The following is a 15,981-nucleotide window of genomic DNA, read 5'->3' as shown; positions in this document are numbered from 1 at the left end:
TTTTCCCCCTCTGCTGGGACTCTTATATAAATGCTGCAATGGACTCCAACGCTAAAAACGAGGGGCACAAAGTACAGATTGCAACTTAAGCGACGCACATACTGAATTATCTGTGATTTCAAGCCCAGTTTAATGAGTACCAATTTGTGTTTTTACACACTCACGCTGACATAAAGATCGCCTACTTTTTGCTGCACTGTCGGTGTGCCTCCTGCAGGGTGCAACAATCACCAACTTTTGGAAGCTGATGGAGCTGTACAGTGAGCCAGTGACATTAATGCCTTTAACTAACAGAGAGGAAACAAACTCTGTGCTGACCTGTTTGTTCATTTAGTGTCAAATACGCTCACATTTTTGTGTCTACTGATTTCTCCCAGAGAGCGTAGGCTTTTTCAGAATAATCCAATTTCTGCCTTTGGATTGTCCGTTAAGTGGGATTTATATTTTGTAAAGTCAACCGGAGTTCACTAGGAATAAACCGGAAATTGAACAATGTGTTATTTTCAGATTAAAGCGATCTGCTTTGCCATGTTTAAAACAAGCTCAGTTCAATTTTCTAGTCAAACAAAGTGCATCTGATGTTTGTTATGTCACCCTGTTACTATTATTATGAGAACTTGACTCGTCTTCTTAGGTCTCTTCAGGCTTCTTCAGTTCAAAAAATAGATTTGTTGGGAAATGTCAGGTATTTAACCCCTTGTGGGGGTTGTGCCCTTTGGAGGTGGTCTTGAAGTCTGTGGACCCACTCTTAATCGTGTGAGTCGTCCAATGAATGTAATTAAAAAGGCTCGGGTCATCATTGTGCCCTATACCATTATGTGACCTAATGAGGTCATCTGAGGCAAGGTGTGAGTGGGGGTTGAAGGGATTTTAAGATGGCATTGTGGGGTGGCTGACAGCTTGTGTTGTAAGCCATGACCGCCATTCGATGGTGGTCCTTTACAGTGGACATAAATGGCTTCCTTTACCCCTTTTTCAAGACACGTCTTCTCAGTCGAAAATGTGAACGTTGACATGCTTGAAAGACTGACCTTTATACTTTAAGTACAGATGTATTGTTGTAAAGCAGATACGTTCAGCCAGAGGTTTCTTCCTCTTAAAAGGGAGTTTTTCCTTCCCACTGTTGCCTGTGGCTGCTGGGGTTTCTCTCTATATTTTTTAGGCTCTTTACCACACACTGAGGTAACTAAATTAATCAGAGAGAAACTTGGGGTTCAGTATCTTTTCCAAGGATACTTTGACATGCCAGGGATCAAACCACCAACCTTTCATTTCATTTCATTTATTTATTTATTTCACACTTGGTACAACAGTTTCCACAGTTAGTTCTTTCAAACAAACCAACTACACTTTCTATCGTAAAGCACTGCAACCATGTGTGAAAAGGAGCAGGAAGAAGAATATATTCTTATTAAACCCTGCCCCCTAAGTCACCTTCCAAGATGACCTGCTCTGTCTCCTGAACTAGAACCAGGACCACCCAACAAAGGACGTAGGAGAAGGAGCTTTCAGTGGGGAGGAAAAGAGGAAGACCTCAGAGGAGGCCCATGTATGTAGTAAAGGAGGACATGCAGACGGTTGGTGTTATAGAGGAGGATGCTAGGAATGATGGGGACTGCTAAATAGAGTAGCTAAAGAAGATGATGAAGAAGGTGGTCACTTCTGTATACAGATTAATTCGCATAATTTAAAGTAAATACAAACTCTTGTAACAACAAACAGCATGTTGACTGCTGCGGGTTTCCCTTCTTGAGCAGCGCTGAATAAGCGACATCATTTTCCGACTTTTATTTTGAAGTTAAGCAGCGGAAGTCCAGCTTGTTATTCCGTCATACTTGTCGGCTGTTGAGTTTTGAAGGAGAGCGAAGCGTGTCAAAGCGAGCTGCTGAGGGGGAGCGCGCAAGTCGGAGTACATTAATTAGACCGCAGCTCGTTTGAACACCGGCTTCCGTACACAATACAGCTTAAACACAACTTAAGTGTACCGTTAATATATACATTTAAAAAAAAAACAACCTTCCTGAAACAGCAGGTATTTAATTTTTTTATGCCCCTTCATTTCTGTCTTGTTCTTTCTGTAATGAGAGTGAAGAAGTGGGTCTAGCGGCGCGGCGGGGGAGCTGAATTTCACGCGTTCGCCTCAACTTTGTGGAAATATGTGAAGTGTGACAAATGCCACTGGAAAATGGAGCAGTCGGCTACTCTGGACATAGAGACTCTGAAGGTAAGCCCGTCACAGTGGAAAAAACACCTTTTTTAGTCTTCGGTTTAATTGGAACCGCGCACGTGCACAGGTGGCATTAACCATAGCTTAAGGCGCATGTCCAGTTTGGCAGCATTAAAGGAGTTTCAGGCGTATTCTGGCGGGCAGGAGGACACCTGTGGATGCCTGTGACATTTTTATCAACGTGGATGATGTTGTTCGTTTTAAATGCAGCAGCTCAAACTCGCGCAGAGTCCTCTCTGCAACAGGTGCGCCCTCCGGCTTCAAGTGTTCCTGTTAAAGAAAAAAATCCCAGCTAATTAAAGATGAATGGAAAGTGTCTGCTTCTCTCTACAGGCAGTAGTGTGATTAATAACAACTGACCAGCGCTCAGGCACTTCAAGAAGCCTGTCTGCATGGACTCCTTCACACATCTCCCCCTGCTCCTCCTCCTCCCCCTCTTCCTTTGCACTACACCTCATATTGTATGCATCCTGCTCTTCAAGAATCACTGTAATGTGACAGCCTATGAATATTCTGCTGCTATGCTTTCTCATTATTATTCCAGCCTAGCAGTGGAGGCAGTAACCTCTGGGTACAGTATGTGCATCTTGTCAGTTCTGCAGCCCCCCCTCCAAAGAAAAAAAAAAGCTACTCTGAAGTCCATCACCCGGTGGCTGGGTGACTCTTATCAGTCGAGAAACCCCTCCTGCCCCGCTCAGAGTCCGTCCTGCAACTTTTCCTTTCACCATTTCCTCCCCGTTTCCTGCGAACGCTGTGCTCCGTTGAATCCTCTGAATTGACACTGTGTTATCTAATTAAAACAGAGGCTTTGTTCGGGGTGCTTTGTGACATTATTTCTGTTGATAACGCTGCGCTCAGTCTGGCACTTCACCCTACCCCTGCCCCCAGTGCGTTCCTCTGATGAATGCAAATGATGACTACGGGGTGCTGTCCAAAATGGCCCCGTTGGCTCTCGAAGGATTTGCCGGGGATTAGCAGGGAAAGCTAGTTTACTGTGGAGAAGTGTGCGTCTGTTTACATCAGCAGTTTGTCGACTGTCTCGCACACCATCACTACCACGCTCCAACCTCCCCAGAGCTGCTGAAGAGACTTCACACCAGCTCTCGACTGTAATTAACGATGCGAGGGTCAGAAGGTATCGTCGGCCACATGATAGGTGAGCCACGGCCGGCCTGCCCATGTTGCCACAGCGTCCTTGAGTAAGGCCCAAATTGCTCCCCGAGGCAGCTGCCGTTTGTGTGCGCAAGAAAAACACATTGTGAAAACACTCTGTAAGAACGCATCTACCTCTAAAAGGCTCTGTATAAGTGCAGGCAATTTGCCATTTGACGGAAGTGTCTTCAAAAGCAGAGCTGTGTGCTGCAGCAAAAAGGAAACTCGCCCCCCCCCAAATGGCATCTTCAAACAGCCTGTGATGTGATGCTCACTCTTGGTGCCTGTGAGTGCTCCGACTGAACAGCTGCGACCTTTTGTTGCGCCGGGCTTATTGGAGATCTTTGATCCCCGCTGGTCTCGTACTTACAGTAGAGTTACCTTGTTGCTTTGACTTTTTAAGGAAGCGCCCGCCCATCAATTTGCCCAGAAAGGGCAACCAAACCGCAGAAGATGAACCCATTGATAAACTCCGCCGCTATTGTATCTCCTGCAGAGATGAACAAGCCGCAAAAATTGGATTTCACATACAAGTGGAATGACTATTGACAGCAGCACCACCCTACCCACCCCTCGCACCCAAGTGCTTGATTGTCACGTCAACAAAATGTGAGAGGGTAACGTCGATGCGCCGAGCTCGGCTTTGAGGAGCGTAATTGGCTTTCCCGCTTACAGCCGTGTATTCAGGCTCAACTGTGCGACCCTTTTGATTGAACTTTCTGTCAAAATAAAAGCCCAAAGAACTGAAATAAATAGGTGCTTTAATACTGTGTGTCAGACTTGGAGCTAGATCGTGTCCATCTATTTTCCGTGCTGCTGCCTCAGCGATTGTGCAGCGCTCGCACGCGGGATGGACGCGTACGAGCTTTCCAGTCATTAGTGCATCTCAAATGTTTTCTTACCTCCAGCTGAGGCAGCCCTGTGGGACTCCAGTGGCACCGCTGAGCGAGAGAGCGCTCGCCGATTTGCTGATTAACGTTATCAAGCATTAATAACGTCTCATTTTCTTTCATTAGGGGCTTCTCAGCTGTATTTTGCTGCCTCTGCAGCATGTCGTGCATTTGATCAAAGCAGCGTGTAGAATATCACCCTCTGTGCTAATTGCTGAAGATGAGGCACGCCAGCAGTGGGAAGGGGGCTGCTGGGTAATTGCTGGCTTTGGCTTTGGATCCAGCTATAAGGTCTGTAGTGAAAGCTCTCAGGACCTGGTCCCACCCCCGAGGCGAAAAGTAAAGTGACAGATTCAGATCTCAGCACAAACTTAAATGGGATTGATGAAGAGGCATGTGCGAGGATAACTTTGGTTGTGCAACAAATCCACGCGGATGTTTCCAGCACGCTGTTTCATCTACAGAGATAGCAGCTTTTTGGCCTTTTGTACCTCAGAGAAGCTAGTTTCTGTGTAGGCGTTTACTTCCTATGAATAGAACCTGCATGTAAAACAGGTTGTAGATGGTAAACCATCTGAGAGGATTTCAGACCCACCTGTTCACGATAATTCGTTGACATTTGTCTTGAGTGCTCTAGAACATATTTTGATGATTTCAGCACTGATAGCTCTGTTAAATTGTATAAACTTCTCCTTGGAGGAAACTCGTCTACAAATCGGTATCTACAGATTTTAGGCGTCAGATTAAAATCATTCTCAGACCTGCAATTGTGAACACAAACGTATGGTTGTTGTCAGTGGTGTAAAGCTTAATTGTTTATTTTCAGAAGACTCTAAAGCTTCGAGTCTCATTTTGGTTAAACTACATGAATACTCAACAATGGTAAGATTAATTTTACTTTAAAGCAGTTCTTGTGACCTGTGCAACATTTAAAAGGTTATTATTATTATTATTATTATTATTATTATTGTTATTATTAAATCCTTTATTTAAATGGGATTGTGATCTCTTTTTCAAGAATGACCTCTGTGCAAAAATTGAGATTGCTACATATTATAACGAAACATAATGCTTCATCACAAATTTATACACGCACAAGAGTAGTTGTGGGGCGTGGGGGATCGATACAGCATATAGTGTTGTGACATGTTGCATGGTGATTATGTGTCGATACAGGGTGACCAAATTTAAAATATTTATTAAATAAATTAAAATACTCTGGGAATAATACGAACTAGAGGGATCATCTCATGCACCACCATCCTGTTATAATGTTAGCTGAGCAAAATTACATTAAATTGGCTCAACCGAAAATCCAACACTGGGTACACGTAATTTGACAAGGCTGCCTAATTCAGACAAAGCTGATAGAGGAGTTACACTAGTAAAAAATAGGAGCGCATCATCGTTCATCTACATCTAAAAACAAGAACCAGTGTCTGCCTGGTGATTGTATTGAATTTCAATTGTGACCGCTTTTGATGACAGGGTGATGGCACAGGTTGCCTGATAGGAGGCAGCTTGTCTGCAGACAGGCACAGTCTGACTTGGACTGACTGCAGTCACTCTCAGATTGTCAAAGGGTTACAAATAACTGTTGTCTAATTTACAAACAGATTGCCATCAGTCTGAAAGAGTCTTTGTCAATGAGCACAACCTGAGGGGTCTCATCTGGCTGCCAGCTGCTTGTACTCTGGTTATATTCCTGTAGAACAGGAAGGCTGATGAGGGCAAATGTCATAGTTAATTGTGAGTTTATGTATATGTGATATTTGGTGATTTATCACAGTTAATTGTTATGTTATTAGAAATAGACTGCATGTAATTGCCAGCTTGACCCCCAGTCAATCACAGACTGATATACATGATAACAGGGGTTGCTCTTTTGCTCTAATTTTTCAGCAAAAAAATAAAATACAATTAATAATTTATAAAAAAAAACAACAACTTTTTCTCAGTGGATACAGCATATATTGACAAAGATTAAGTTTAAGCACATAATTTGGAGTGGAAAATTGTTATAAATCACAATATATGTCATTGCAGTACTAAAAATCTGAATAATATTGCATCGTGGGGTTTCTGGTGATTATCCTGTCTTATGGTTGCCAGTGAATAAAGTGTCAGCAGGTAAACAGGTGGTCTTTTGTAGTACAGATTTTTAAATAAGTCGTAATTCCAACACAGAATCAAGAGGCTTTGAAGTGGATGTAGAAGCATGCATATAAACTAGAATTAGAAAGAAAATACTTTGATGAATTGCCAAATGCACTTGAATGGCCATTAAGATATCTGGGTATGCCTAAAATGTAGACTTAAATCTTCAGTAGTTTTTGCTTAAACCCAACCTATGTATCAACTGATATTAGCTAATAGCTAGATGTATCGGTATCAGTATCTATAACAGCTCATAAATGAAAGTTTAGAAAAGTAAAGAAGAGATGGAAGAAACACCCTTCAACCATGGTATCAGTGTTGATGTTGCCTGCTTTTTCCACTAGAGGTCAGTCTGCAATTTCTCTGTTGTCAACATGTGTTTAAACAACACAAACACAACATCCGAGCGTAGTTGGGCAAGAGTAAACGAGTAATCCACAACTTGTTGGTACAATAAAACTTTAAACTTTATAGTTTTCTCTTACTAAGGACTCATAAATAACTGCACCTAACAAATGTCAGAGATGCTTTGTCAGAAAGAAAAAATAGATTTAAAAAAATATATTTCTAAACCACCAAATGTCAATGAGGGGCTTAAATACCCCATTTCGACTCTACTTTTACCTTCTTTCTAATTGCACAACTTGTGATATTCTGGACCCATCATTAAAAAACAGAATTAGAGCAGTTCTATTTGTTATCAGTGTTTTCTTCTTAAAAGTCACTGTTGTTTCTTGCACTTGGATGCAATTGGACATCTTCATCGGTCCAGGCCTGCGTGTTTGTGAGCGTCAGCTGTGACCAGCATGCTGAAATGACAAATTGACAAAGTGCCAGCCACTATGCACTCCTCCATTAGCTCTATGAATAACCAAGCTTTAGGAGGCAAGAGTGGACCAGGGTAATATATGCATTAAAAACCCTTGCAAAGAAATCACAGGATCTGCTAGCATTGGGAACAGTGGGTTGCCATAGAAATTACAAGTGCTGAAGTTTCCCCTAGCAACAGTGGATTGAAAATAGACTAAAAGTGTCCAGCAGGGCCATGGCTGTAGGCTAAAAGATTGGTTCGAAATAGTTTTTTTCTTGGAGTTATTAATGTTGATAGGTCCTCTTGGATACCAGTTGTGTAAAGATCTCATGATAATTTTGAGGGTTCAGTAGCTCAGGTCAGTTTTGTGTAAACATCTTCCAGTGTTGTGAAAAGTTGTGGCTGTGAAAATGACTTGCATGACTACACAGAGAGTTGATTTTATGCCTCTGTGTAAGCACCTCTCACAGTGTTCTTGTCCCTCAGCTGTATCGCTGGTTAAATTGGAATCACTGACATTTCTAGGCCAGCGATATGGGTCATTTGTATTTGCTGCTAAGTCGCAACATCCATTTGTGAGACATCTGCCAGCACCAGCAGATGTGACCCAAACTGTTCATCCATGGAAACAATCACTTGAAGAGTGGATTAGGTTGTTTAACAGCAGTAAGCTTGTGGAAGTCTTCTTTTAGATGCCGTGTTTGCAGCGAGGTATGCTGTTATTATCCCCCCCCCCCCCCCCCCCCCCCCCCCCCCCGCTTTAGAGATTGCTCAATCATCCATGCCCTTCCAAGGAACAATGTCAATAAAGTGAAGGGTTTGGTAAAAAGATGCTTCAATGCTTCACTGCACAGCTGAAATATGTGATTTTAAAGGGTTTGTAAAAATTTTAAATGACAGAAATGACTTGGATTATATAATAGGTCATTAATGTGCAATGAGCAGATTTTCTTCTTACTTTGCAGGTATTAGTTTTATTCTTCAAGGCTTAGCTGTCCTATGTTTGAGTGGCTTTTTTTTTAAAGAAGGATCCATCACAGCATTTAATGGTTATTTTAATTATTGAATGAGCTGTCAACATAGAAAAGGGGGTTTATTGTACTACATAGGGTGACAATGGTGGTTGCTGGGCTCAGTCTGAAGTATGACTTCAAACTGCTCTAAAGGTTTTTTTTTTTTCCACAGCAAAATAATGGTGCCAACATGGAAGTGGCAGAAATTGCAGTTTCTCTTGGTCAGGCGTGTCAAGCATAAGGCCCGGGGACCAGAATTGGCTTGGCAAAGGCTGTGTCCACACTAGCCCGGATAGATTTGAAAACGGTGTTTTCGTCTGAAAACGCTCCACGTCCCCACTAGCGTTTTCAGCCGTTTTCACAGAGTTGTGCGTCCACATTGAAACGGCCGAAAATGCTTACGTTCTAGTACTGTGCATGCGCAAAACGCATTTCTGTCTGCCGTTTATTTACTTTCCGGCTCTTTGAAACGTCGCGGCAAAATGTTGAGGAAAAGCACCGAGTTTTTTAAATGGACTAACAATGAGGTGGAGTTGTTGCTGTGAGTAACACAAAAGTACAAAGTTGCAAAAGCGAGTGAGAATTAAAGAATTTGAAGAAAAGCTATCTGGAGCATGTACAAACTGATATTAATCTTTAATAGGGCTGTCACAATTGAGAGCAAACAAAACAACTGCTGTATAATGCCCTATCTTAGTTTAATTGGTCACATGACTGCATCATATGACTAACATGCGTCATCGTTTTAGAAGTGTGGACAGGAGGCCAAAACGCAGAGAAAACGATGCGTTTTCAAACGAAAACGCATTAATGTGGACGTAGCCAAAGACGCCAATCTGGCACAATGGAAGATTGATAAAGTCTCTACCCCAATTTTCATTCATACTACACTAAAGTGGTTACGTAATAGAAATGACAGAAAGTTACTGTTTTTCCACTATCTATTTATATAAATGACTGTTTTTATTATACTGGCTCTGCTTAACAAAAATAAATTGTGAATAAACAAATTTTTTTTTATAAATAAAGGATAATCTGGACAATTATCTACCAGAACGTTTCCAATTTATGAATGAAACCTGGTAACCAGATTCTCAAGTAAAATAATATTCAATTCAGTATTTCAATAATATTTATTATTTATTTTCAATATGGGCTAGAGGGCTATCTAATAAAAAAATAAAACTTCTTCTTTTACATTTCAAAAGGGCTTTTGAGAAAGTTTTCTCAAGTCCTTAAATTAACAAAAGAAAGTAGTTTGAGTTTCCCCTTTCCTTCTTTTTCATTAACAACATTTCACATGTAGCCAAGCTCAGGAAACACTGACAGCAGCTCTTTTCTCTCTTTCTGTTTCCCTCACTTACTTCTTGGCACTTCTGCATCTCGTCTCGTCACTTTTCTGTTTACACACGCACATGTGCAGACAGACATTTTCAATGAAGTGACATGACTGGCTGATTAGCATCACGTGGATGAATTGCATTGGTGACCTAGGTTTGGGACTGTCTGTGGGTTTGTTGTGACTTACCAGTGTCAACTATCATAGTTAAAAATAGAGCATTCATTAAGTGCTGTAAAAAAAAAAAGATTAATATTGTAAACAGGCGATGGTTACTCACCAGTTTATTGCATCTTTCAGTAACCAGTGCATCCTCAGCTTATTGACACACTCCAGTAGAAGAAGGTGACTGCTCCTAACAGCATTCACTCCCTCCTCTCACTGAAACTTCTCTTACTCACTAGGAAGAGACTTACCTCCCACAGCAAACATTGAGAGTCAGACTGAGTCACTCACACAAGTGCAGTTAGGCTATTAGGTGTTGAGTGAAGCAGTGGAGACAGGCGAACTGTTGTGGACTTAATTTTGGATTTAACTACCAGTTTATTATCTGTTCTTTCTCTCTCAATGCGCTGTTTAAATGCCCCACTGTGCCCCGTCCCTTGGCTTACAGGTGGGCCTGCAGTTTGTGCTGACTGAGTATTTTGTTCAGGATGGTTTAGTCAGGAATATTTTTTGCTAGCATTAGAGACATTTATTGTGGTAATGTAATTTTCCTCATTTGATATGCCACCAAGCGCCTCCTTGATTCCCATAACATCAAATACCTCAATCCACTGGCCACTGAAATAAATGGCCATATTAGCCGTGTAGTATAAATCTGATGTTCACAGTCCTCTCCTAAATGCTCACACTGACCATTTTTTCCTATTCTTGGCTCTGCATGACGTCAGTGATAAAAGATATTCCGAATACGGTCATACCCACAGCTCTGGCTGTGAGCACAAAAACCCCACCCACCTGCTGCTGATGAAACCTTCTCTTTAAAAGGGGCATCCAGTGGGAAGAAAGTTGGCATGAAGGGGAGGGGAGAAGGGAAGGGAAAAAAAATCACTTTTTACACACAGAGGATAAACTGGGGAGCTGCACGAAGGCCTGGTATAAGATAAATAAGGATTATTTTGAAGTGTGAGTCATGAAAACTCTCTAGTAGAGTTCAAGAATAAAAATATGGAGCAAGGAATGAGCAGTAGAGGTCCCATTTACGTGTGTGTGTGTGTATATATAAAATATTACAGTGAAAGAATAGTTATAGTGTATACATGATGTGATAGGTTGCCCCTCAGTGTAGGAAAGCTATAAGATTAATTCATGTTTTGTCCCCTTGGGCTTTTGAATATCACATTCTTCAATGAAGTCACGAGTTGGAGTTGTGGAGTAAAGAATCTGAAAAAAGAAAGAAAAATGCAGGCGTTTCCATGAACTCATCCACAGCCCCAAGGTTGTGTCTATTTCTAGCACCAACCTTTTACCACCACTCCACACACTGCCTGATGATGCAATGCTGCACAGTTGTACAAAAACACCTTCAGTGTCTCTGCTTTTATAATGACTAAAATTCATCAACCGCTCACCCTTGTAAGAGATATTGATTTGTTGCAACAACACAATACCTTCACAGACTGCGACTCTCTGTCCTGACTGTTAAAACAGATATTGTGCAGCACGACTCCCTCTATAAGTAAGACGTCTGCTACCATATATATATATATTCTGCTTCACCGTGCTCAAACCTTGGCAAAGTAGTTGAGTTCTTCTTGGAAAAAGTCTTTACCCTGCTGAGAGTCTTTGCCCATTCTGCCACAGTTAATGAGAGCCTGTCAGGGGGGAAAAACACATACAAGATAATGATGCCTGCCATAAGTGTCTTATGCTAATGTCATGCTGAGTGTGAATAAAGCATGTGGGGCATGGCTTTACTTGTGCATGCATTACACATCTGGGGGTCCCTCAGGGGGGAACTGTGCACAGGTGTGTCAGTTATGGATATGTGCATAATGGAATTAAAGCATTTCATACTGCTTTGATAAATTTATAGTTTCTGCTTTGTTGGTCTAAAAAAAAAAAGTCGAAAAGAACAAAATTGACATAATTAAACTGGACGTTTGATCTTGGATAGTATGGGCTGGTATCTTTTCTTCATGTATATCTATGTGAGTGAGTGGCATGGCAAACTTAGTATAAATTCAGGCCAGCTACAGCTGAGCAGAGCAGCTGAGAGCTCAGCCAACCTTGCACCCTGTGATCGAGAGTTTCACGCTGTCAGCCAGCGGTCACGATCTGCTGAAGAACAGCGACTGCTCGCCCTCATTCGGACAGCCGCACTTGACAGACATCATCTTCTCTGATCTCAGATCAGAGCTCCCATGTCGCAGCTTCTTCGTGGCTGGCAGGCACCTAGTTATTCAGGCAGAGTGGTGAGGCACTTTGATGGCGCAAAATCGACCCTTCAATCAAATTCCAGTTTATCCTGTTTTGATTGATGTGGAGTGGATGGAAAAACACAGAAATGATCATCGTAATTTAAGCTGTGTTATGTGGATGGGGTGAAGTGGAGCACTAAATTCTCTGTCATGTTTTGTTATTTTGGGTTCAGCAGACTGCATAAAAAAATGAAAGAAAAGTGCTTTTTTTTTTTCAGTTGTTTTTAACATTACACACTAACAGTGCCTCATTGGACATTATTCCATCTCACAGATAAGACCCCTAAATGCTGTCATATTGTAGAAAAAAGAAAAACAAATGTTAGTAAGAAATCAGCGTAAAGCTTTGAAGTCATAGTGTGTAGAGGGCCATCACTGTCCACAAAGCCAAAAGCTTATTTAAGTGATTGTTCTTGAACAAGATCTGCTGGTGCCTATTTGTACAGGACAGACAGAACAGAGCAAAATGAAGATCTGAAGGAACTCTAGCAGGGCTTTAACCCCCCTGAGCACATGTTCAGATCTTTTAAGGTAAAGATCTGTGATGACTGAGTGTAGACATACAGCATTGTTCAAAATTCTTGAGCCGCCCTTGATTTCTTTATATTTTGCTTCCCTTTTAAAATTGGTCTTGAGCAATAGTCCTCCAGGCTTTCTGACGGTCTTTCAAAGTTTTTCTGTGGACATTTGGACATTTCCACATCTGCAGAAAACGGTGGAGGCTCAGTGGTGTTGGAAACAAGCACAGTGAGATTTTTGCTCCATTGTGTAAAAGTTTCTTGCCTAAGAGAGTTCAGGCTGTGTTGAAGAATAAAGGTGGTCATACAAGTTATTGACTTTCAGGCTTGTTAGAAATAGTTTTTACTGCATTTACATGTATGTTTGCAAATATTTCAATAAATGTCTGAAGGCTATTTACTATTTTCCCACCAAATGCAAAGAGATGAGCAGTGGCTCAGGACACTTCTGTGTCTCCGCAGTGCTAAACATGCCTGTAGCTTAAGTTATTGCTTTGGCGTGGTTTGAATCTCCAAAAGGAGGCAGCTTTAATGATGTAGAGAGAAGAGCTCGCTTTTTAGCCTTTTACTTATTAAAGATGGCCTTTCTTCTAGTTCCATAGTGATACCTCGACTGTGTGTATCTGCTGATAACGGGAACTGAGCCGATACCAGTGTTAAATTAATAATGGGTGACCATAACTGAACAGCAGAGACCGAGAATCATTGCTATATGTGTAAAGAAACATCAGACTCAACTTTAAAAATCCTTTCAAACTTTTTAACATAAAGTGTAAGAAAAAAATACATCCAAGAAATTTCCAGAATTTTTGGTGTTAGTTAAATAATAATTGATATCAACAAGATAAATACAATGGAAAAAGCAATATACTTCTGTTATGCATCTGATTTATTTGCATTGGACTGACTTTGAATATCACAGTGCCTGCTACTATTTCATTGTCACACAGCTACGGAGCTGACAGGAGACAGCTGAAGTGAAATAATATTTAATGGCATTGACGACACGTTACTTTATCACAAGTATAACGAAAGCTTAAAGCAGCGTCCTTCTAACGTCTTGGACTAACTCTCTGAACAAAGTGAGAGTGAGCGAATGAGTGAGAGAAAGAGAGAAATCCACATCTGATCTTTTCACCCGTGATGGCTCACTTTAACCACAGTTTGTTCTTAAGTGAAACAGTTTTGCAAACATACAGACAGAAGCTGTTGGTGTAGCTACAGTGAAACACCTCCAACTCCAACAGAGAAGTGAACTGAGGGGACTGACACCAGATCATTGTCAGAGAGATTACCTTACAATATAAAGCGCCTTGAGGCGACTGTTGTTGTGATTTGGTGGTGTATAGATAAAATTGAATTGAATTGATATGGGCTCCACCTTTTTGGGTCTATATCAGGCCGATATCCTGTCCAAATATTGAGTCGGCACATCCCTATTACTTATGCTAATTTACCTTAGACTGTACATAAAAGATGGCTATCACCTTTTGACTTTCTGGCCACACGATTTGAAGCCTCAGAGTTGGTGCACTGGCTGGCACATTTTTGTTCTTTGTTTTTGTAACCATAGGTGAGTGTTTGCAGATAGCTGCTGGCCACAGCTACCCACGCCCAACAAAATCCAGATGATTTAGCTTAAAAAAAAAAGATAATCTGTAATATTGATTTGAAGGTATAAATTCTTATCTTGTGTTGTCTTGAGGCTGGAGTTGACCCGTGGTCACTGTCAAAACACACTTAATAAATGAATCATTCATCACAGTAATTGGTTGTAAAAATCAGAGGGAGTTTCTAAGTTGCATACTGAACAGCAGGGCTTCGTGCATTATGTTGGTCTGTGCTGATGTCACAAGTATTTTACTTTAGAAACGTCACGCAACAGTCGAGGTTGTTAACAGTGTGTTTTCTCAAATGTTAATTTAGGTGACGAAATGTGAACAGGAATGTGTCACAGCCCAGTGGAAGTGAGTTTGGGCTTTGAGACAATCCTCCTTCTAAAGCAGGTGGACTGGATTTATAACGATGCAAAACGAGAACATCGCCGAGAAGCTGAAAATGGCACAATGACCATTTTCCTCTCGATGATCTCGTTCTCATAATCATTAGAAGTCAAATTAATTGAAAAAAAATAATTGAAAATAAAATAGGTGGGGAGAACTCCTATACCTAAGTCGTGTACTGACTGCCTGTGGCAACCGTCTCAGTGTGTTTCACATCTTGTGCTGGATGTAGCTCCATAAAGCCAGCCATGTGAAATATTTTCCACTGAAAGGTTGATGGGTAGTAACATTGTGAAGTTCTCAGCCCGAGGCGAATGCTGCACAGGTCATCTGCAGGAAGCCGTTGCTCTCAGTGACTTTCTTTTCCAAGTACTGGAATGACAAAATGTCAACAAGTAATTAGCAGTGAAAACAAAGCTGTGACACGTTATTAAGCCGGTACAAATGAAGTTTGATTTTTAAAGAACGTAAATACAAGAAGAAGAGAAAGGTCAAGGACCTTGTTTTCCAGAGTGTAGCTTACATTAATCACTATGATTAGCTCGTTAGTATCTAGTTTTGGCTGTAGATTTATGTTCATTGACTTGCAGTGTATGCTGTTTAAGAGCTTTTCCACTTCGGGGCCAGTTACTCCGACAACTGATGGCTTTTCTTCTGATCAATGAATGTTGACAGATGATCCCTCTTTCCTTCAGTGGGATGAAATGCACAACCTTTTAAGGCTTTGATTTGGTTTCTTATGGTTTTTTTTTTTTAAATAAAATTAAGTCACAAAATGACCTTGTCTTTTGGACACAGCTTAATTAATCACTGGGCTACTGTGCTGTTTCCAGGTTTATGCACATTGCAAACAACCAATAAATAAATTGGCTATTTGCAATTTTCTCAATAGAAATCTGTAACTGTGGTCTATGATGTCGAGATATAAATTCTTAATCTAGTGGTAATACCCTAGCTGATATTCATGCCATGCTTTCATCTTTTGTTTTTTTGCGTAGTGGCATCACTTTAAAAAAAATGTAAAATAACACAGCCGTGCCTCAGCCTAGAGTCATTTTAGCGGCACTCGCAAGGTAATAACCACTTAGAATATGGGATTGCTTCTGTGCGGAGTGAATATATCCTTGACAGCCGACTAACACACAGTTTTTTTGTTTGTTTTCCAGATTACCCAGGAGCAGTTTATTCTTGCATCCCAGTCCCTGCACCTCCAACGACCAGGCTGCGATGCCGTGTACCCGGTGGGTTTATACGGGTGGAGAAAAAGATGCCTCTATTTCTTCCTGCTGCTGCTCCTGGTCACCATGATAGTTAACCTGGCCCTCACCGTCTGGATCATAAAGGTTATGAATTTCTCAGTGGTGAGTACAGCACGGCAAACACACACTTTGAGTTATCAGAAGGAAGCCTATGATCTCATCATTAAAGTCAACATATGAATAGATTCT

General features: G+C 41.2%; 1 protein-coding gene across 1 annotated transcript in view; it reads left to right on the top strand.

Annotated features, from left to right (window-relative positions):
• The first annotated feature begins 1,900 nt into the window (after positions 1-1,900).
• The window catches only part of LOC134619231 (zeta-sarcoglycan-like), a 56,470-nt gene continuing 42,389 nt past the window's right edge, over positions 1,901-15,981 (top strand). Inside the window, exons 1-2 of the mRNA XM_063465006.1 lie at positions 1,901-2,224; positions 15,700-15,894. Of these exons, the coding sequence (XP_063321076.1) occupies positions 2,186-2,224; positions 15,700-15,894 (234 nt within the window). The 5' untranslated portion in view covers positions 1,901-2,185. The remainder of the gene's footprint in view (positions 2,225-15,699; positions 15,895-15,981) is intronic.

Source organism: Pelmatolapia mariae, linkage group LG3_W (genome assembly GCF_036321145.2).
Source record: "Pelmatolapia mariae isolate MD_Pm_ZW linkage group LG3_W, Pm_UMD_F_2, whole genome shotgun sequence".
NCBI classification, from domain to species: Eukaryota; Metazoa; Chordata; class Actinopteri; order Cichliformes; family Cichlidae; genus Pelmatolapia; species Pelmatolapia mariae.
Note: the sequence above shows the minus strand (reverse complement) of the source record. Positions and strands in the feature narration are given on the sequence as shown.